This window comes from Scardinius erythrophthalmus (genome assembly GCF_964197995.2).
Source record: "Scardinius erythrophthalmus genome assembly, chromosome: 1".
Lineage (NCBI taxonomy): Eukaryota > Metazoa > Chordata > Actinopteri > Cypriniformes > Leuciscidae > Scardinius > Scardinius erythrophthalmus.
In genome coordinates, this window is record NC_138221.1 from 46,970,623 (window position 1) to 46,993,832 (window position 23,210).

The 23,210-nt window shown below is 36.9% G+C and overlaps 2 protein-coding genes across 7 annotated transcripts; one reads left to right on the top strand and one right to left on the bottom strand.

Annotated features, from left to right (window-relative positions):
* Nucleotides 1-686: 686 nt before the first annotated feature.
* On the bottom strand, nucleotides 687-5,257 carry ifi35 (interferon-induced protein 35). Its single transcript, XM_081383413.1, has 10 exons — nucleotides 5,213-5,257; nucleotides 4,680-4,709; nucleotides 4,504-4,569; nucleotides 4,259-4,417; nucleotides 4,050-4,166; nucleotides 2,727-2,871; nucleotides 1,849-1,955; nucleotides 1,540-1,726; nucleotides 1,338-1,444; nucleotides 687-1,265 (listed from the first exon to the last, which is right to left on the bottom strand). Exons 2-10 carry the CDS (start codon nucleotides 4,689-4,691, stop codon nucleotides 1,062-1,064), a joined length of 1,104 nt encoding a protein of 367 aa, XP_081239539.1. The 5' UTR covers nucleotides 4,692-4,709; nucleotides 5,213-5,257; the 3' UTR covers nucleotides 687-1,061.
* A 3,553-nt stretch (nucleotides 5,258-8,810) lies between these two features.
* Nucleotides 8,811-23,151, top strand: grna (granulin a). 6 transcript variants are annotated; one of them, XM_081363139.1, is made up of 25 exons: nucleotides 8,855-8,878; nucleotides 9,232-9,319; nucleotides 9,992-10,129; nucleotides 10,829-10,966; nucleotides 11,043-11,171; nucleotides 11,392-11,476; nucleotides 11,954-12,060; nucleotides 12,325-12,475; nucleotides 12,578-12,673; nucleotides 12,778-12,875; nucleotides 12,998-13,151; nucleotides 13,236-13,345; nucleotides 13,461-13,614; nucleotides 15,781-15,890; nucleotides 16,999-17,155; nucleotides 17,241-17,338; nucleotides 17,455-17,608; nucleotides 17,693-17,802; nucleotides 17,919-18,072; nucleotides 18,160-18,269; nucleotides 18,392-18,634; nucleotides 19,205-19,477; nucleotides 20,614-20,856; nucleotides 20,938-21,186; nucleotides 22,178-23,151. In XM_081363139.1, exons 3-25 carry the CDS (start codon nucleotides 9,992-9,994, stop codon nucleotides 22,328-22,330), a joined length of 3,414 nt encoding a protein of 1,137 aa, XP_081219265.1. In that variant the 5' UTR covers nucleotides 8,855-8,878; nucleotides 9,232-9,319; the 3' UTR covers nucleotides 22,331-23,151. The 6 variants fall into 6 exon arrangements, with proteins under 6 accessions (XP_081219266.1, XP_081219265.1, XP_081219268.1 ...); XM_081363138.1 differs by having other exon boundaries at nucleotides 8,857-8,878; nucleotides 9,232-9,318; nucleotides 9,990-10,129; nucleotides 13,230-13,345; XM_081363140.1 differs by lacking the exon at nucleotides 19,205-19,477 and having other exon boundaries at nucleotides 8,811-8,878; nucleotides 13,230-13,345.
* The last annotated feature ends 59 nt before the right edge of the window (nucleotides 23,152-23,210 follow it).

Here is a 23,210-nt window from a genome sequence, read left to right on the forward strand (position 1 = left end):
TTCATAAAAAATAATATTTTGTCACTGTAAAATGTTTGGAAATGTCCTGCACACATTATTGACTGAATGTCACTTGTCAAGAACATGTCTGATTTATATTTTATCCCAAAAGTAATCAAAAGAAAATCAGGTTACACTTTATTTCAATGGTCCACTTTAGACTTTCTATTAACTAGTAACTTTGCAGATGCATGTCAACTAAATCTTATTTATCTCGTATTAGTAGACTCAGGTTACGGTTAGTAGAATAAGTTGACATGTACTTGCAAAGTTACTTACTGTCATGTCTGTTGAGGGAGCATCAAATAAAGTGTTAGTACATATTAAGCAGACAGTCTACTAACACTTAAATTATATATTTTTTTCTGTGACAATTAAGCACATTTTCGACATTTCTCATAATGCCAACAAAATATGGATTTATTTAAATGGTAAAATATTAATATTTCATTGTAGTATTTGTTAGACTGTCTTTTTATGTTATTGTAATATAAAATTTAAATGTGTTTTCTTAACTGTGAGAAAAAAATCTAAACAAAATAAGATTGTGTCATGTGAAAGAAAAAAAAATGTCTTAAAAAATAACCTTCATTTTCATTGTGCAGAATATCATTTCTCTTTTCTTTTAGTCTTTTTTGGGTTTGGTTTCAATAGGTTCCTATTACTGTATCATAAACATCACAAATATGGTTTTGTCACATTTATTTAAGACTTTTTAAAATTACATTTTTTGTTGTTTTCACATAAATAGCAATAGTTTTGAGAAATGGCTCATACGATTCAGATTAACCCATACACCTTAACTCAATCTGACAACATTTTTATCATCAAAAGACAAAGAATACAACTAAGCATTGTAAATAAGAGAAAAATTGTATCCATGAATGAAGTATGCTATTGTATAATATATAGTCTATGAAGGATAATGAGGTACAGATTCATACGCTTGTCTTTTTGCAAAATAGTCCCAAATCAAAGTTCATAAAGAGTTTCAGTCTATTATGAATGAATTCTCTATTTTGTCATCTACAGGCAGTGTTAGATCTCTGGGCTGTAGAGGTTTATTGGCTGTCTTTAGGAGAGTCGTCTTCAAACAAAGCCAGGGTGGTGTGGCCCAGAGGGTTGTAGATGATGCCTTCCACCTCTCCGCCACCATTGGTTGTCTTCTGGAAGTGGATCTCCAGGTTGTCCTGTAGGTTGTCTTTCTCCATGATGTCAGGGATGCCCGTAAGCAGCACTGTGCGCGTGCACTCTGAGTTACAGATCTGAGAGGGAGCAACAGTCAATTTACATCATTAACAACACCGGTATTAACAGTTTCAATTATTGTGACATACCTTCATCTGTGAAATCTCGCCATTGAGGAATGGAGTGACCTTCACCTTGTACTTCTTCCTACCAAACTCAACCTCATGATCCTGTTTGTCTGAGAGACGTTTGGCAACTGAAGACAAATGAGAAGGAAATAAAAGAATTAGAAAAACACTTCTAGCATCTTGTGCTGAGATATGTCAGATTGCATGAATTTGGTTAACGTACTATTATCATCTACGAAGGTAATGACCACAGTGCCAGAGTCATGCAGCATGTCTGTGTCCTCCACCTCGCCGCCTCCGTTCTTCTTCTTAGAAAAATAGATATCCAGTTTGTCAAGTGTTCTGTCCTCAGGTTCTTCCTTTGGCAGGTTAGAGACCAGGATTCTGCGAGGGCACACCTGTGTTTCCATCTAACAGATGGAGAGAGAAAGAGTAAGACGTTTTATGTCATGATATTCCATAGTAACACAATGCAGTCCATAATGTACAAACAATCCATGTAGGTTAACGGAAGTCAGCTTGTCTCCATTACCTCAACATATTCAGGTACCAGGAACTGAATGGGTTTAGCCTGCACAGTGATGGCACAGTCCCCAAGCTCCACCTTATGCTCTTTCTGGCTCAAGATTTTCTGAGCCACTAAAGATGCAGAATCAGAACAGATTTGAATGAAGGAAGAGAAGTTAATAAACAATAATCCACAAAAGCCAGTGCATTACAGTGATTTAAAAAAAAATGTCTCAAAGTGTTTTGTGTTTTGGCCATGCAATGAACACTGTAAAAAAAGAAAAAAAATTGCTGCCTTAAATTTTTTAAGTACAATCACTTCGTGTTGGTTTAAGTTATTAAGTCATTTCAACTTAAATTGCATTTAACTGATTTAAAAAATGAGTTGAATCTACTATAACTTAAAAAGTTGGAAATTGCTTAACTTATGTTGATAAGTTAAAGCAATGTAAAAACATGTTATAACTTCTTGATCATATCATTTTTTTTTTTTTTTTTTTTACAGTGAATGCTTTAAAACAATAATAAAAACAACAAAAAATCTATATTTTATTTCAACAACTGTTTTTTTGTTGTTGTTTGTTTCTTTTTGTCTTCTTTGGAGAACTTAGAGTGACCATATATTAAAATAAGTTTTAAAAATAAAGATATGGTTGGGGGCCTTCGAATATTGTGGTGGACAATTAAGTCCAAAAGGGTAAAAACCACTGGTCTATGCCGTTCAGTGTTGTTTCAGGCCCCATTGACTTTCATTGTAGCCTATGGTCAAAAACACTAGAAAAATGACTTAAAATATCTTATTTTGTGCTGTGTTTATTTTGTGAAAGAAAATCATACAGGTTTGGAGTGACGTAGTGTAAATGAGTAGAAATTCTACAGTTGAACTGTGATGATGCTACATACCATCCTCTTCCTCAAAGGTGATCAGTGCTGTTCCACCCTCCATCGGATAAACAATGCGGGAATTCACATCGAAACTCACAGCATGCGCACCCTCTTGTGTCTTTCCTTGAAAAACAACTCTCCTCTCAGGCACCGCTGTAGAGATCTGTGGAGCCAACGTAGAGCCGCGTTAATCTCACAGTAGATGCATTGTTTCCATGGATTTTTTAAAGGGGTCATATAATGCCATTTTTGTACAAGCTAATATGATTCTTTAGGGTCTAAATTAAAAGTTTGTAATATACTTTAATTAAAAATTCTCATTAGTATTGTAAGAAAACACTCATTTTACCTGGTCAAAAACAGCTCTGTTTTCAGCACGCCGTTTCAGTGCATGTGTCTTTAAATGATAATGAGCTTTGCTGACCCGCCCCTCTGTTCTGTGCGTACACCGTTTCTAACACAATAACCACGCGTTGTTCATTATAAACGTGGGATTATGAATTATATTGAGAACGTCGTACATAGAAAACATGCTGTAATGTACCTGAGTGTAAACCTTAGACGCATTCATTGTGAAGCCTGCAGCAAGGTTTGCAAATTTCGCAAAGATTAATATAAATACTAATATAAAGGTTAATAAAACATTACACTCACATCTTCTGGAGGTTCAGCAGGAACACGTTGGTACCGATCCGTTTTTTCTCGTTTGTAAAGCTGTCTGGTGTGAAATGATTCGCGTAAACATGAAAGCATGGACGATTGTGGGGAATCCCTGTGAGGGAATCCCCGCGTCAATCCTTTGGGCATATCGCTTCAAAAACAAAACTCAGCTACTGCATCTTCAACGGCTCGGATTTAGGAACATCCAAATGACTGCTGTGTTCCTTATTACATCTAAGAACAGAACACCACAATCGCGTAGACGCCATTCTCCTCCAGCATATCAACAATGGCGGACTACTATGACGACGGCTGTCACAGCTTGCTCAGGGCGGGTCTTGTGTTGAAGCACAGCTGTCAATCACAATCGCGGGAGGGGCGTACGATCTTGTGACGTCACAAAATCGAACGGCTTGATTTCATAGATGGTCAAACATATAAGGAGATTAAAACAAAACCACTGGATGGATTTTAATCATGATAGGATGGTTGTGTACAGGCACTGCCAACAGACATTTCTGTGCAATCAACTTGAAAAAGTGCATGTACCATTATATGACCCCTTTAAATCAACATGGAGATTATAGGGTCAACTGTATATGAATATAAAGGAAAATACTAGTCAGAATACTAGTCAAAATAATTTTGTGGATATATTTTATATATTTTGACACTGTAAACCTCAGTTTGTTTTTTCAGACTGCTGTTTTTATGGTCCAGGCTTTGCAACTCCTCCTTCATTTTCAAGATTTCCATCTTTAGCCTGCGTTGCTCCTCCTGAATATTACTGCATTTCTCCTGTACACAGAGGAACCCATTAACATGAACTTATATAGGCTATATTATGTATATATCTCATAATGAGTGTCTGTATATTTTTTTATACAGACCTTCTCTTTCTGAATTGTCTTAATACATTTCTTGTTTTCTTCCTCAATTGACACTTTCCTCTCCCCAGCTCGTTGTCTAAATTCCTTGGCAAAGTTTTTGTTCGTATCGATGCCATCTTTCAGTAATTTTTGATCCCTCAATAGCACTTCATGCCGTTTCTGCGGACAGAAAGGACATAATGGTTAATGCCTTGAATTGGTGTGAATTGGTTGACAGTATCCAGCTTAACAAGCCACTCACAAACCTTGTATTTTTTTATCTCCTTCTGTATACTGTCCAAAGATTCACCGTCCGTAACAAGAGAGAAATCCTGAGTTGACAGACATGACAAACAGGGTCAGACTCAGCGTACTAAATATAGGATCTAATGCAAAAAACAAACAAACCAAAAAAATAACTTTGCCAGATCACTTCCTTTACCTCAGTAGACATTTCTACCAACGCAAGAACCTGTGACCAAACAGAAAGCACTGTTATCCAAGACAGAAGAAGATCATTCTTTATAAACAAAATGTGATTCTTAAAATCTAGGCCATTTTTATCCGTCCGAACTGAGCTATTCTAGTTTATAAACTATTGTTAGCCTACTAAAGCTGAACTTCATGAAGTGGCAGCACGAACGAGTTGTTGACGTCGCAAAAAGCGCTATGAAACAAACAGGAAAATACACCATTTGTTTTGTTTTCTTCATTCTTTCTTTAAAAAAAAAAAAAAAAAATGAAATATGCTGACATTAAACACTTTCACTTGTGATAGCCTAGCATACGCTGCTCTTTCGCGACTACCTTTTTAACAACGACAAAACATACAATTAACAAATGAGTTGAGTAACGTACGTCGACTTTTCGTTAAAACCACTGTAGGCTATAGCCTACTTTGTTGTGTAATTGCCTAATCATAATTTATTTTGCGCATATGTTAATTATAAATAAACAGATGAGACAAACACGTACCGTGGTGAAGCAAACAGTAGAGAGCAGTTTCGCTTTCGTTTCAGGTAAGGTAGGCTATATGGGCGGCTTTCCGAGTAATCAATATTATATCTTCGCAAGGGGGTGGTGTTGATCACATTATTTAACATAATAGCAACAGTATGCCAGTATATATCTAGGCCTACTTATCAATTTTTTATTTTTATTTTTGTCAACATTTTATATATAATCAGATAGAAAACCCCAAATTTGTCCCCATCACTCTAATTAATTATCAACAAAACAAAGCTAGACTTATGACTCTAAACTTTTATAGGTAGGTAGGCTATGTTCATTTTGTTTTTTATTTTTTAAGGGGAAATCATTTATCATTTATAGTTTGCAAATGTAACCTAAGCAACATTTACAGATGAAGAAGGAGAGCAACCTGTATTATGAGGGACCTTGCCTACCCAGAAAATGGTCCACTCCACTCTCCCTTCAGGAAGGAGGTTGCGCAGCATTAGGGCCAGAACCAGCAGGCTAAGAAATAGCATCTTTTCAGAAGTGAGACTATGATGAACTCTACATCATAATGTTTCATTTAAAATATTTGTACTCCATTGAGTGATTATGTTATTAATAATTAATGATACATGTTATTTGGACACTGTTAAAGTGAGTTTAGTCTTAATGTTTAATCTTATTTTAATAATGTAAGTGGAGGGTATTATTTATTTATTAGGCTACTTGTGTGTATGATGTATGCACAAAAAAAAATATATTCGGATTTATTCAATAAATTCTTTTGATTATTGCCACTAGGTGGCCCCAGCTGCTGTATAATTTATTGTGTTGCTTCTCAGTTTATTACAGAGCCGTTTCTCTCTATGGCTCTGGTTTATTAGTTCCACTTCCACCAGTTTTGGCCTTTTTTAAAGTCTTTTTTTACAGTCTACAATTTAAGCATGCCTCTTTCTTTAAGTTATGTTCCATCTTGAGCCCACTTTGCATGTGTTATCCTCGCCAAGAAAGCTAAGTCTGTTGTGTTTTTGGATTTGCCTTTTGTTCATCTGGTAGCTCGGCTTCCTTTTTGTTGTACTTTTGAACTTGGACTCTCTAGTAAAGCTCTTTTTGTTTCAATTATCTAAGCCTGCATGTTATTCTTCTGCTCTTGGGTCCATCTGCTGTCTGTCATTAGCCTCAGATATCCATCACAGTTGGAGAATCCAGAATCGTACTCCATATAACAGGCGAAACCATAAAGCAAATCCACACGAACGATCAAGTCCAAAAATACAGGCAAACAAGGATATCCAGGACAACAGGCAGAATAACAAGACCAAGACAAGGGAAACCAGGATACAGGCACTCAGAATAGCAGTTTAACACAAAACAAGACTACGCAAAGTGAGAATGAAAAACACATGTCTTAAATAGGCAGACAAGTCAGGCAAAACCGTAAAGCCTGACTTTACAAGCGATGAGTTTGTGTAAGAAAAATATTAATATTTAACACGTTACAAAGTAAAATTCGAGCTTCCGGCCAAATGGCCATTCGCAGTCCACTTACGCCTAAAGCGCAATTTACACAACTTGTGACGTCGGAAGTTAGTGCGTCATGGCATATCGTAGCCTAAATATCAACAGTACATCGCATAAGTTGAGTATTAGACTTAAGTCGAATCCGCATATGTTCGTTTGGCTGGAAGCTAGTTATTTTACTTAGTAAAGTTTTAAATATGAATATTTTTCTTACACAAACTCATAGCTTTGCTTCAGAAGGCCTTTATTAGCCCAACCGGAGCCGTGTGGAGTTCATTTATGATGGATAGATGCACTTTTTTGAGCTTCAAACTGATGGTTGCAATCCACTGTCATTATAAAGCTCAGAAGCGTCAGGGTGTTTATTAATAACTCCAACTACAATATTGTATTATGAATAATGACTTATTGCCTACCATGAAGCAAGGTCTTATTATTTTGATTCCAAAGCCTGGAGTGGATAAAATAATTTTAGATAACCTATATGGACTATACACTTCTCAATACTATACTTACAAAAAATATTAACTGCTGCTAAGTGTGGGTCTTCCACAAATAATTAGTGAGACTCAATCCAGGTTCCTTAAGGGTAGACCAATACATAACAATAACACAAGTTCAGTCCACATAATATATCCTAATGGAATAACCGTTGTATTTCAGAGAACAGATTGGTCAGTGCTATTTCTGCACCAAATTCAACTTTAATTATGAGAAAAAAGATTATATGAAAGTCATCAGAAGTGTACCCAATGATTAGTATGTTAAAAGTGTTTTTAACATATTCCATGCTTATTTCCAGGAAAGTTGATCTTAATTTAGGCAAAATAAGTTTTGTTGATAAGAAGTGTACTAAGAAATTATCTTTTGCAGGAAAGCTGTCCTGATCATAACATCTCAGTAGGAAATCAGTAAAGGAATTCAGAAGCAAATACCTTTTATTTCCCCTTCCACCCAAATGTAAAGAAATACATTTAAAAATGATGATATTTACCCATATATTAATCCATTTTGGAATGAGTTGCTTAATTGGATAAAAGATAACATCTTTTTTTCTCATCTAGGCCTATTACTTGGGATATGGTGAAATTTGGAGTGCATTTGGAGGACAAAAAATGTAGACTTTGTTATAAATTGTCTATTTCTTAGAATAAAATGTTTTATTTACGAAAAAGGTTTTTGATGTTGGTCCACTCCTCTTCAATGGCTGCTGCAAAGTTGCTGGATATTGGCAGGACCTGGAACACACTGTCGTATACGCCGATCCAGAGCATCCCAAACTCATTCATTCATGCTGACTGCAGGAATGTCCACCAGAGCTGTTCCCCATGAATTGAATGTTCATTTCTCTTCCATTATTCGCACATTTAAAAAAAGAGCTTGCCCTATATACAGATGCCTTAAAAAGTATGAGAATGTATAAAGCTAGGAAATTATTTGATTTTGTTTAGCCAGTATGATTTTGTTTAACCCCCTACAGAGTTTGTATTTTAATTTTATTGTTGTTTTTTGTTTGTTTTTATTATTATTATGTAGCACTATGTAATGCTAATATCTCAGTCTGTGAAAGTCTTATAGTTTTACTCATGTTAGCCTGTTATGTTAATGTTCGAATGCAATAAAAATAAATAAATAAATAAAAATTATCCACTTCCTTGTGAGTGCCATCTAGTCTAGATTAATCTGTGCTGTCGTGCACTTGCCCGAGAGCCCGCCCACACGCTGCTCTGATTGGCTATGGTTTTTGAATCGCCTTTTAGTTTTACAAATGGGGACAATCTTTGTAGGATGAACTAAAATGTTTTTGGTAATCATATTAAAAATAACATTTAAATTGGATAATATTCAGACTTTTGAGCTTTGAAGTGCTGGTTGTCTGAAGCATGTCATGTCAAGGGAGTAAGATTGGATGACATCATCATGGTCTGCCATACCTTAGCTTTTGGTGAACTGACACTCACTGCATGTGTTGTGCTCATCCTTGATCATCTTGCAATGCACATTTCCTTGGAATAATCAAACACGGATGACACGCCTCTGTGAATAATTGACAGTTACATTAACCAAAGGCTGTCCTCTAAAATAGGCGGAGCTTGAGAAGTCTGAGTTATTTAAGAGGTAAACATTTCTTTATTCCGTGCGGGAGCTTTGCGAGGAGACACGGTAGGTCTTGCATATCTTTCATTCGTCTTTGATGTCCTTTGTGTATTTAAACTGAATTGTACAAGTTTCGTTCAAAAGTGTTTTGCGCATTGTGCTTCATAAAGCAGCATCACACGTCACTCGTTGCTATATGAATTTTTTTTCTTACTATGAATTGACTCACGAAGTTATAAATTAAACTTTGATAGACTCCTTGCCCTTACACGATCGTCTGTTTAGAGTTGTAGTAGATTTGATTATTATTAGCTATTATTATCATTTCATATTAATTTATGTAGGCTAATAAAAGATAATTCAATGTAAATTTAATTGTTTATTTATTAACTATATAAAACATTTATCTCTACTCACAGATCGGTAACTTGGACCCCACGGATCCACGGACTGGTCATCCACTTTCAACTGTTTACAAATCCACCTGTTCATTAGCCTACATAAAAAGTTAAGTTGAATTAAAGAGCATTTTCTATCGTTTGCTTACTTCAGAAGATGTTTGTTGATGTTTCTGAATAAAATGATTATTCATTTTAGCATTATGTTGAGGGTAAAAAGCAACTAGGTGCGAATTTTTACCAACAGGTTAAATACGACATTCACAGTTCCTCATTTTTGCCGGTTTGGCAAACAAGGGGAATTTCCATTTGTTTAGAAAAGGAAATAAAACTGCACATTTAATTTTAATTGACAAGTTTACTTGCTGTGCCGTCAGCAATAAGACAAAGACACTGACCAACTGCATATCCAAATTTCTTTTTGCTGGATTTGAAAAACGTTCTCTAATAATGCTTACAGTTTCAGTTATTGTTTCTGAGGTCAGCACAGATTCTCTGGCGAGCATAAAATATCTAGATGTGAAAGAGGAAGCAATACCAGAATTAAAACTACATACGCACTGTTATATATATTCAAGAGCATGCATGCAGTGAACTGTATATCCCCAAAAAAAAAAAAAAAATTTTGTGACCCTGCATCTGAGATGTGAAGGTCTGATGGGTTGCGGTCTGTGAACTAGTTTTTCTCGTTTTTAAACTGTTTCCACTTAAACGCATCAGTCGCATTTCATGTTTTAAATCTGTTAGTTTTAACATTTGAACTCTCTCTCTTTCCATCCAGATGTTCAAACTGACAGTAGGCCTCGCTCTGGTGACCCTGGTTGCTTGTTCGCAGTACCCCAACAATGAAGTCTGTGAGGCAGGCCAGACATTCTGCCAGGATCCCACCGGAGAGCTCAGCTGCTGCCCATTCCATCACGTGAGAGGCTGAACTAGTGACAGATACTTAAAGGCCTGGTTTCACAGACAGTGCTTAGATTAAGCCATGATTAGGCCTTAGTTCAATTAGGACATTTAAGTAGCTTTTATAAATGTGCTTTAGAAAAAGAAAAAAAAAACATTACTGGTGTGCATCTTGAGACAAAACAATGGCACTGACATATTTTAAGATATGCCACTGCAAGTTGCTTTAAGTTACAACAGCTCAAACATGCGTTTTAGTCTGGGACTGGCTTAAGCCTTGTCTGTGAAACCGGGGAAAAGACAGTTTAATTTCAGAGTATTAGTTTCAGATACTCTTCTAGAAATATGATAAATGATGTAGAAAGCAGATCAGATTAGACCAGACGAAGTTCATTGCACATTGATACGGAAGCCAAAGTGTTCTGCGGTCACTCATTTTTTTATGCTCTGTGAGATATTCTTAAATAGCACCCTTTACTAGACACATCCACAGTGTCAGCTCCTATTTTATAAAGGTCATGATAAGGCACTCGTGTAGTATCAACATGCAAATGACTTCACTATTTTACTCGATGATTTTACTATTCAAAGAACTCAAAGAAATGAAGCCGTAATCAGGAGGTTGCCTGTCACCTGATCAGCTTCAGTGTTATATTGCTCACTGAAGTGTTTAAATGATCCGCTCATGCATGTGTATAATTGTGTGTATGTGTAGGGAGAGTGTTGTGAGGACCACATGCACTGCTGTCCTGAAGGCATGCTGTGCAGTGTTGTGGACTTCACATGTGTAAACGCCACACATACACTGCCAATGATGGAGAGGAGACCGGCTAAACAGACAGACTTTCCCAAAGTGAGAAATTATATAAAGAGATGAAATAATAGTACTCAGAGTTGTTTGTAATGTCTTAACAATTCTTGTTCCTCAGTCGTTCAGAATGATCCCCTCATTACCTGTAAGTGAAGACGACATCACCTGCCCTGATGGCTCTTTCTGTCCTGCTGAGTTCTCCTGTCTGCTGATGGCTTCATCTTACGGATGTTGTCCTGTAGCACAAGTAAGTATTTTTTCAGGAATATGAGTCCTCGTCCATGAAATGATGAATGGCCTGCATCAGGACCCTGTCCCAAAAGAAGGTTGGGTGTGGCTAAAACAGAAACCTATATGAACGGATTAATATTTGAGAGCCAATGAATTCTAAATGAATGTATAAATGGAGCAAGAATTGGTTCACTTTTTTTTGGCTGTGATGCTGACCATAGTTTTGGTGGTTTCAGGGCCTTGTGTGCTCAGACGGGAAACACTGCTGCCCAAAAGACCATGAATGTAGTGCAGACAGCAGTTCATGTGTCAAACAAAAAGGTATTGAAGAGAGTGAAGGAATGAAGGTGGACCAGAGAGTTTAATGATTAAAACATACATTATCCCACATAAATGTATTCTTGTTTTTAGGCCCGCTCACACCAAGAACGATAACTATAATGATAACTATAACTGTGAAGTCTTAATAACCATTCTAATTCTATGAGAATAGGGAAGTTCACACCACAGCTATAATGAGGAACAATAGCATTGGAATTACTTTCAGAACAATTTTTTCCAGCTGATGAACAATAAAAACATTGACAGCCAATCAGTTTCCATCCTGCTTCACAAAGCCTGAGCATTGTACAGCTTATAATAAACAGAAAGTTATCATGAGTTGGTGTGGACGCTAATATAGTTAACGTTATTATTATATTTAGCATTTACAGATTAAATGTTGTAATTTGGATGGGAAATAAATGTATATCATCTTTGTGTATTTTAACTACATTTTTGTCATGTGATTGGTTTTAGAACAAGTTGAGACTGTTCTTTGCGGAGATGGGAAGTTAGAGTGTCCTGTGGACACCACGTGTTGTGAGACAGAAGATGGTCAATGGGCGTGCTGCCCCTTACCAAGGGTATGGGTACAGTTTCGATACAGTAATATGTGCAGACATGCAATTTTTTTCACGGTTGGAGAAACATGTTTAAATAAATATGTATATAATACCTTAAAATTGAAAAAGTGACGGTAAAGACATTGTTAAAAAATTTTTTTATTTCAAATACATCCTGTTATCCTGTTCCTATTAATCAAAGAATCGAACAAGAATCGTTGAAAAAAATGACCATTCCCAAGTTTTCACTTGCATTCTTTTCTCTGTCATATGCGTTTCCTTTAGGCTGTATGCTGTGATGATAAAATCCACTGTTGCCCAGAGGATAGTGTTTGTGATGTTGAAGGCTATAAATGCATGTCCTCCACCAATCAGGAGCTGCCCATGTGGGCCAAGTTCCCTGCTCGCCTTAGGGCTGAATGGGAAGATCACAAACGTAGGCCATTGTCCCAGAGATTTATACATTTTCTGATAACTTCCAGTGGAGTCTTCCACTGATATAATTCAGCATTTTAATTTCTTTGCTCTCCTTCAAAAGCTGCAGAAATTAGGGCTGAAGCTGAAGTCACTACAACCAGACAAAACACTAATGCTGGAAACCCAATGAGCACATTGCCTGGTGCACTCCCAGAAAGTATGTGGAAATGTGTAGATGACAATACATTCATTATATGTACACATAAAATATAACACTTCCCAAACTGTTTCTGTCATTTCCTTTGCCTTCTGCATATTCAGACTCTGATGTTCCCTGTGATGACACCGTGGGCTGTCCAGATGGAACGACGTGCTGTAAGACTAAAGAAGGAGGATGGGCCTGCTGTCCTCTGCCAGAGGTAAATCACCCATTGACAAGTAGCTTGAGTCTCGACCAATGCGAGACGGAGATGTATAGCAAATCCTGATGTAGAGATGTGTATTGGGTAAAGTTAAAGTTGTGCATAAATTTTCTCTATAGGCCGTGTGTTGTGACGACTTCATCCACTGCTGTCCTCATGGTAAGACTTGTAACGTTGCTGCCGGGTCATGTGATGACCCTTCAGGCTCTTCACCCTGGCTGGAGAAGGTGCCCGTCCGACCAATCAGCAGTCAGAATGTGGCTGTTACTCAAGGTAGTTCAAAGCACTGAATCCATCACACACAGACACATGAATACTCAGATATACTCGTTCTTAATCTGTTTCTCTCAGTTATAGTGTCATCAGTGAATTCTGATGTTCCCTGTGATGACACCGTGGGCTGTCCAGATGGAACCACGTGCTGTAAGACTAAAGAAGGAGGATGGGCCTGCTGTCCTCTGCCAGAGGTAAATCACCCATTGACAAGTAGATCGACCAATACATCTCCGCCTCGCAGAGCAAATCCTGATGTAGAGATGTGTATTGGGTAAAGTTAAAGTTGTGGATTCATTTTCTCTGTAGGCCGTGTGTTGTGACGACTTCATCCACTGCTGTCCTCATGGTAAGACTTGTAACGTTGCTGCCGGGTCATGTGATGACCCTTCAGGCTCTTCACCCTGGCTGGAGAAGGTGCCCGTCCGACCAATCAGCAGTCAGAATGTGGCTGTTACTCAAGGTAGTTCAAAGCACTGAATCCATCTCACATAGACACAGTATAAAACCACTATTTTATTTGTTCTTAAGGGGTCATGAATTGAGAAATCAAATAGTCCTTGATCTTTTGACATAAGAGGTCATTGTACTATAAAAAAAAGTTTCAGAACTCAGAACTTCCTCTTTAGTCCAAAAACTGCTTTTATTGAAACCAAGCTCCGGAGACTAGTGATGCGCGGGTCGGCTTTTTTTCCAACCCGCGGGTCCCGCTTTTATGAAATTATTTGGCCCGCCCCAGCCCGCCCCGCACTACTGTATCTATTTTTACAACCCGCCCCGCCCCGCACCCGCGAACATTAAATAGACATATTAGGCATTGTAATGTAAATGAAAACAGCCTTTATTTCAGCCTGAAAGTGCTTGGAAACATCGCCAACTGGCAATAACAGGCGATTCTGAATATGAACCATAAATCAGGTCATATTAATAAGATAATGATTTAAACATTTTCAATATTTACAAAGCAGCATTTGTATTCATCTAATTCATCATTCACCTTTTTTTCTTTTAATTATGTAAAATCCCGACCTCAATTTCTCCCGCACCTCATCTTCCATCTTCACTTTTATTTCTCCGTCTTTGTTGTTGTGGCTGGCGGCGGGAGCTGCTTGGCGCGAGCTGCTTTGCGCGAGCTGTGTCACGTGACGCCAAAGGTTTGGGGAAATCACGCAAGTTGCATTGCTACGGCGTTATCAAAGAACCTACAAAAAAAATATGATTAGATTGATATTCCCAAATATTTAATATGGGCTGGACATTGCATGCAACATATATGGATTTTTATTTTATTTTGTTTTTAATGACCCGCCCCAACCCGCCCCGCAAATAAAGTGACAATTTCTTTACCCGCCCCAACCCGACCCGCGGGCTACCCGCGGGGCCCGCGGGTTATGAGACGACCCGCGCATCACTACCGGAGACTACTCATTTCAGATCTTATCATGATGTAATAGTGCGACGAAATACTGCCTCTGCAGAATCAGATCAATGCCTACTTCTACATCAACACATCTTAGGCCCGCCCACTGGCAAAAGAGAAGAGAGGTAAAAGATGACTGGACTACAAATAACATTACCTTCCAAAGGATCCTAATGCTTGGAATATGGTTATTTATTTTCAACTATGTGAATGTCTAAGTAGAGCATTATTTGTTTGTTTGGGACATTTCACTGTGGATTCTTTGGTAAATCAGTCGCAATTTCAGTGCCGGTTTTGCAAACAGACTTTTACTGTAAGATATGGACCCAACAGTAATGCCACGACATATAAGTAACCGTGTTAATTCTAATGCTTAATCTTTGATTTCTGATATGTAATGATTCATGTACAGTCAGACGTTCTTTGTCTCAAAATCGTTTACTGCTGTTTATGCGTCAGTATATCCAGCCAATAACTAAACGATCAACTTCATATTGTTCCTCTTAGTAGCATGAAAATAATCTGTTATTTAAATTGTGATTAAATTATGTACAGGAAGCGATCAAAGAATGCTTCCTTTACAATCGCTAACGCTGTCAGTCACACAGCACAAGTTTATCAGTGACTGAGTTCTGGACTCTTGCCAAAACTCCCATTATAATCAATGACACTGTCTACACTGCACAATGAATCTCTTATTTACATCATGTCTGCACTGTTAGTTATGATGACAGCATGCGTGAGATGGCAGAAATTGAGCAATGATGAGATCACTGCATTCATGAGCTCAACAGATGTATGTCATTGGCTAATGCTCATCACTGCAACCTTTCATGCATCGGGAGTAGATCTAAATATAATGCTATAATCAGCACTTTTTACGATTAGTTAATCTCGACAGCTGTAATAGTAAAAATGTAGTAAAAGATTTCAAGAGAGTTCCACATGTAATACTTATTTCAAATGCAAAGATGTTAGCCAATCACAGAAGTGAGCGTTTACACTGAAGTCTCACAGCACACACGCCCCTTAAAACAGAGCGTTCAAATCAGAGGGCTAAATTCAGGGTATAAAATGACCTTATATTTATACATTATGACAATTTTTGATGTAAAAATCATTCTAACATTATAAGTGTACCTCAAGGAAACATTATAAAATAATAAAAATGCAGTTAATGACCCTTTAAACTGATTCTCTCGTTTCTAGTGTCTTCAGTGTATTCCGATGTTCCCTGTAATGACACTGCGGGCTGTCCAGACGGAACCACGTGCTGTAAAACTAAAGAAGGAGGATGGGCCTGCTGTCCTCTGCCAGAGGTAAATCACCTCACCTGATCTATTACTTCAGCAGAATCAGTGCTCAATTAGCTCAGCCGTATCATCTCTCCAATAACTGCAGAGCCAGAGATGGTTTGCACTGGGGATGCTTGGGGGTCCATAGACAATTTCAGAAAAAAAAAAAGTAGATTCTAAAAATAAAAACAACATTTTTAGCTTATTTATTTTAAATGTTATACATCTAACATTACTCCTGTAGTAATAAAAAATAAAAAATATGCTGTCAACTTAAGTAAATATATTTTCTAGATATAATTAAAATAATTTGACAATATATACTACCATTCAAAAGTGTGTAATGTTTTCTAAAGAAGTCTCTTTTTCTCACCAAGGCTGCATTTATTTAATCAAAAATACAGTAAAAACCAACTAGTAATATTGAGAAATATTATTACGATTTAAAATAATAATTCTCCATTTGAATATATTTTAAAATGCAATTTATTCCTATAATGACAGGCTGGATTTTCAGCATCATTACTCCAGTTTTCAGTGTCACATGATCCTTCAGAAATCATTCTAATATGATGATTTGCTGCTCAAGAAAAAAAAAATGAAAATAGAAAATAAAATGGTTGTGCTGATATATTATAACATATTTTTGTGTAAACGTGATACTATCTTTAGGATTCTTTGATGAATAGAACATTTTAAAGAACATGATTTATTTTAAAAGGAAACCTTTTGTATCAAGATGTACCATCCTTGCTCATTAATTAAAATATTAATTTCTTTCAAAGAAATCTTACTGACCTGAAACTTTTGAAAAGTAGTGTAAATGTAATACATTTAATACAACACTTTTTGCTTTTAAAATATTATACTTAAGAGGTTTTTTTAAACCTTTTAAATTGGACTTTTTACATGAAAATATTTTTATATTTTATGATGGTGGCCCTTACTAGGGGTTCATCATATATATTACCATTTTTTTTGGTAATGGACCATGGTAATACCTTTGAGTAGCATGCAGATACCATGGTTTTTAGATATGGTAGGCATCCACCTCCATGAAAAGGTAATTATTTTTTGTAAATGTTGATATTTTGTGTACTGAGTTATAGGAGCACCTTCATTTTCTCTGTAGGCCGTGTGTTGTAACGACTTCATCCACTGCTGTCCTCATGGTAAGATATGTAACGTTGCTGCCGGGTCATGTGATGACCCTTCATGTTCTGGTGTGCCCTGGGTGGAGCAGGTGCCCGTCCAACCAGTCATCAGTCAGAATGTGATTGACACACAAAGTAGGTCAACAAACACTCCAAAGCACTGAAACCAAACACACATGTACACATTTAACATAAACCTGTCCATTTTCTGCATATTCAGACTCTGATGTTCCCTGTGATGACACCGTGGGCTGTCCAGATGGAACCACGTGCTGTAAGACTAAAGAAGGAGGATGGGCCTGCTGTCCTCTGCCAGAGGTAAATCACCCATTGACAAGTAGCTTGAGGCTCGACCAATACATCTCGCATAGCAAATCCTGATGTAGAGATGTTTATTGGGTTAATTTAAAGTTGTGCATTCATTTTCTCTGTAGGCCGTGTGTTGTGACGACTTCATCCACTGCTGTCCTCATGGTAAGACTTGTAACGTTGCTGCCGGGTCATGTGATGACCCTTCAGGCTCTTCACCCTGGCTGGAGAAGGTGCCCGTCCGACCAATCAGCAGTCAGAATGTGGCTGTTACTCAAGGTAGTTCAAAGCACTGAATCCATCACACACAGACACATGAATACTCAGATATACTCGTTCTTAATCTGTTTCTATAATTTTAAGTGTCTTCAGTGAATTCTGATGTTCCCTGTGATGACACCGTGGGCTGTCCAGACGGAACCACGTGCTGTAAGACTAAAGAAGGAGGATGGGCCTGCTGTCCTCTGCCAGAGGTAAATCACCCATTGACAAGTAGCTTGAGTCTCGACCAATACATCTCGCATAGCAAATCCTGATGTAGAGATGTTTATTGGGTTAATTTAAAGTTGTGCATTCATTTTCTCTGTAGGCCGTGTGTTGTGACGACTTCATCCACTGCTGTCCTCATGGTAAGACTTGTAATGTTGCTGCCGGGTCATGTGATGACCCTTCAGGCTCTTCACCCTGGCTGGAGAAGGTGCCCGTCCGACCAATCAGCAGTCAGAATGTGGCTGTTACTCAAGGTAGTTCAAAGCACTGAATCCATCACACACAGACACATGAATACTCAGATATACTCGTTCTTAATCTGTTTTTTTACACATTTTTAGTGTCTTCAGTGTATTCTGATGTCCCCTGTGATGACACCGTGGGCTGTCCAGATGGAACGACGTGCTGTAAGACTAAAGAAGGAGGATGGGCCTGCTGTCCTCTGCCAGAGGTAAATCACCCATTGACAAGTAGCTTGAGTCTCGACCAATGCGAGACGGAGATATATAGCAAATCCTGATGTAGAGATGTGTATTGGGTAAAGTTAAAGTTGTGCATAAATTTTCTCTGTAGGCCGTGTGTTGTGACGACTTCATCCACTGCTGTCCTCATGGTAAGACTTGTAACGTTGCTGCCGGGTCATGTGATGACCCTTCAGGCTCTTCGCCCTGGCTGGAGAAAGTGCCTACTCGCCCTAGAGTCGCAGGTCAAAGGTCAGCTGGGAACGTAAATTGCGACTCTAGTCACAATTGTCCTGAATCCAACACTTGCTGTAAGAATGTCGACGGAGACTGGGCTTGCTGTCCTTTGCCTGAGGTACAGTATATCTCAAAGGAAATATGCTAATCTAATCTTGCATGAGTAACCAAATGAGAAAATATACACTCTGTTTTCAACTTTGCATTTTATTGCTCTTAGTGATATCCCTCAGTCCCTGTTTTACAGGAATGTTCAAATGCCCAGCAACATTTATCTGAGAAATCAAACTGTGTAAAATAAGTCCTTTCAGTATTATATGAAATTCACACTTTCAGACAGAATTTTCTACCACTTTAAAGTGTGGGGTCGGTAAGATTTTTGAAAGAATTGTCTTACGCTAGGGTTGGCTTTATTTGATCAAAAGTTCAAAAGGACATCATTTGTTTGAAATCTAAATCTTTTTTGTTACATAAATGCTTTTTTGTTTGTTAATCAATTTAATTCATCCTTGCTGAATTAAAGTATTAATTTCTTTCAAAAACCACAATCTTACTGACCTTACTGAACTTTTGAAAGGTAGTGTCTTGAATTAAGTTTATTTTCCCAACACCAAATACTAATAGTGCACATATTATTATAATGAATTAATCATAAAAATAACTAAAAGTCAGGCTGTTTTGTCTGCAGGCTGTGTGTTGTATGGATAGATTCCACTGCTGTCCACATGGCACCACTTGTGACATTGTAACACTCACCTGTAATAGCAACACCACCTCTGTACCTATGTCAGACATAATCCGAGCCTCAGATAAGGAGGAACCGAGACAGCACAAAGAAGTGAAAGAGGAAATGGGGAAGTATATCAGGGTTCCATGTGATGCACATACTTCCTGTCCAGATCACACCACTTGCTGTCTTATTGTAAAAACCAACAAATGGGGCTGTTGCCCTCTGCCTAATGTGAGTGTGACATATACAAAATAGAGATGTTTATTTGTGCTTATTATGGCTCTGTGGAATACTTGATTCTGATTGGTCAATAGCGCCATCCAGCGGTATGTTATTCCCAGCTTCGCGTCGGGGTCCTCATCATCCTGTCGGGGGTTATTTTGAGAGAACCACCGGCTGGATGCACGTTATCCCTTACCAAACATCTTCTAAATTATCCTTAAACATGTTCTGCTGTTCTGCATGTTCTGTTGTTGTTTAACTTTGGAGCCTGTTTACCTGTTTTTTACTAACTTTGGAGCCTGTTTACCTGGTTTTTACAATCATGGCATTGCATCTACAGTGTTAAGAGGGCCCTTTGTTTCGATGTGTATATTTTAAGATACTTCCTTGTGCTTGTAACAGATATGCACACTTCTCACTGACTTGAAAATAGATACTAAATACAAAACTGTTTAAAATGTTGGGGTCAGGAATATATATATATATATATATATATATATATATATATATATATATATATATATATATATATATATATAGGCTATATATATATATATATATATATAATTTTTTTTTTTTTTTTAAAGAAAACAATATTTATATTCAGCAAGTAACAAAAGTGATCAAAAGTGACAGTAAAGACATTTATAATGTTAGAAAATATTTCTTTCAAATAAATGCTGTATTTTATAACTATCTATACATCAGGGAATCCTGAAAAATTGTCATGGTTTCCACAAAAATACTAGACAGCAAAACAATTTTCAACATTGATAATAATAAATGTTTCTTGAGCTGCACATCATCAGCATATTAAGTTAATGATTTCTGAAGGACTCTGAAGACTGGAGTAATGATGCTGAAAATTCAGCTTTGCATCACAGGAATAAATTATATTTTAAAATATATTAAATCAGTTTATTTAAATTGTAAAAAAGATAGCACAATATTACTGTGTTTACGGATATTTTTGTATCAAGTAAATGCAGCACTAAATGAGAATAAGAGATATTCTCACCAACCCCAAACTTTTGAACTGTGGTATATGCAATTTGTTTTGCCATTTCAAAACAAATACTCTGTTAAAGGAGAATGTTGTGAAGGTCAATATTTTCATCTTGAATCTATTTCTCATTGTTTTTCAGGCTGTATGTTGCACAGATGGGGAACACTGTTGTCCGACTCACTATAAGTGCGATGTGAGCCGTGTGTCTTGCATCAAGGGAGATGTTGTGATCCCCTGGTACAATAAAATTGCTGCTCAAAGTTCACTATCTCCAAACTCGGATCTCGGCACCAAGAAGTGCGACGAGCAATCGAGTTGCTCTGAAGATTCGACCTGCTGCCATCTAACCACAGGAGAATTGGGCTGCTGCCCTCTTCCTGAGGTAAAAATATGTGTATGTGGACTGGCTACAGAATATTTGTTCACGTTTAATATATTTAATAAACCTCTTATAACCTCATAGGCTGTTTGCTGCCAAGACCAGGAGCACTGCTGTCCCAAAGGCTACAAGTGTGACTTGCGTAAACGCTCCTGCATAAAGACCACCTGGCTGTTTGTGGAAAGAGTCCCACTTGCCCACATAGGTGTCCAAAAGCCACAGCCGAGTGTCTCAGAAAAGGACATTCAGTGTGGTGATGGATATAGTTGCCAAGATGGTCAGACCTGTTGTCCAACCTCTCAGAACTCCTGGGGCTGTTGCCTGTATTCTATGGTAAAGTATTAAACTTTAAATTGATAGTTAACCCAAACATGTTGTCATCGTTTACTCACCCTTGTGTCTTACTTGAGAAGATAAAAATACCTTTTTTCAGAGAATAAATCTTGAAACAGATTTATTTTCTTATTAGCAAATAGTTGTAAAAAAAAAAGAAATATATATATTTAAGCATAAAACACAGAAATAAAAAAATAATAAATGTCAATGTAGTAAGAAAAATAGATTTATAGATAGATAAGGCAGGAACTTAGCTGTTTTAAACTACAGTAGTCAACATTTGAAGTGGATCAAAACCTTTCATCAAAGTTATACATGAATATTGAACAATACCCAGTCTTGTCTTAGGACAACTTTGATGAATTTTTTTGATCCACTTCACATGTTGACTACTGTAGTTTACTTTAAGGGATATTTCAACCAAAAAAGAAAACTTCTGCCATCATTTACTCACCCTCATGTCACTCCAAACTTTTTTTCTTCTGTGGAACACAAAAGAATAATTTAGAAAAAAGATGTTTCTTTGTCCATACAATGAATGTCAGTGGGATCCAATGTTGTTTATATAGAAACAAACATTTCTTCAGATTATCTTCTTTTGTTGTAAAGGTTTTGACCGACATGAGGGTAAATAAATGGTGACAGCATTTACATTTTTGAGTGACCTATACCTTAGAATCTTACATTATTATGCAAGTAAATTATGGTTATGGTTATATGAGCACTTCCTCATCTGTCTGCATCATGTGCTAAACAGAAATAAACAAAATTTGAAGAATGCAGTTGGTTAAGAGCTCCAGTTCACAATAGCTGCACAATTTCTTTTGAATATATGAATGGAAATGAGCAGACAGATCTCAATACTATTGACTTTACTGTAAATTCAAATGGCAGTCAAACTGTAAATGTTTATCTAAGGCAAATTCCTATTCTTGTTCTTCTACTTTCCTTCACTCTATTCTTTCCTTTGTTATTGCTCTCTCTATAGGCGAAGTGCTGTGATGATATGAAACACTGCTGCCCTGCTGGATACAAATGTGGTGCGGGTGGAATTTGTACTCCAGCCGTTGGCTTTGACTGGAACAACTGGGACAACTGGAGGGTGTTCTTCTCCAAAAAGAAACGAGCCTCAACTCTATAAAAAACACCTGGGTTATATCCATATGTCAGATGTAATTTTTTTTTTATTTTTAATTTTTTTTTTACAAAGTACTAATCAGAGGTAATCAGACAGTTTACTGGAAAAGTTTGATTTTTATTAGCAGGGGAAAGTTTGATGAGGACTGACTATGATGGTTAAGTTCTGTTTACATTGTCTATCACTAATACCAACTACATTTTAGCCATTGAGCCATTTGTACATTTTAAGAATGTGTCATTATTGTAGTGTGTACACAGTGTTCATAATTTACACAAGTTTCCCGTGTTTTGGTTACTGCTCAGTTTATCTGAAGACTAATTTGACTATGGAATCATGTAAAGATGTAACACATACTAAAGCGTAGATGACCTTTAGTGGCTGAATTTACACATCAATTCACACACCGGTCATTATAATTTGCCATGTACACGTCACAGGCCTCTCTGGTTTACATGTGACATTTTTTTCAGACTTGACATCAAGCACTCTTGTGATTATGACTACATTGCCCTGGATAAGGAAATATATTAAATCAACCTCTTTATATTTTCTATGTAACTTCCCTATGCAAGTCTTGATCTTTAATCTTATTTGTGTGATTTCCTTCTTTATTGAATTAAATGCTTACTGGTTTTTAACTATATTGATTGAGCTTTGTGACAGATGACTAAGATTTCTGAAGTAAAAATGTGACCGATCTGAAACCCTGTCGGTTCTAAAAGATAAATAAAAGATAGATAAAATATTGTCTGTTCATTTTCTTTTGTATCTTCTTTTCAAATTTTTACATATAAATATATCCAAATAAAATTCAAATTTATAAATAAAATTTCACATTTATATGAATTTATTTAAATGGTGAAAAATAAAATATATAAAA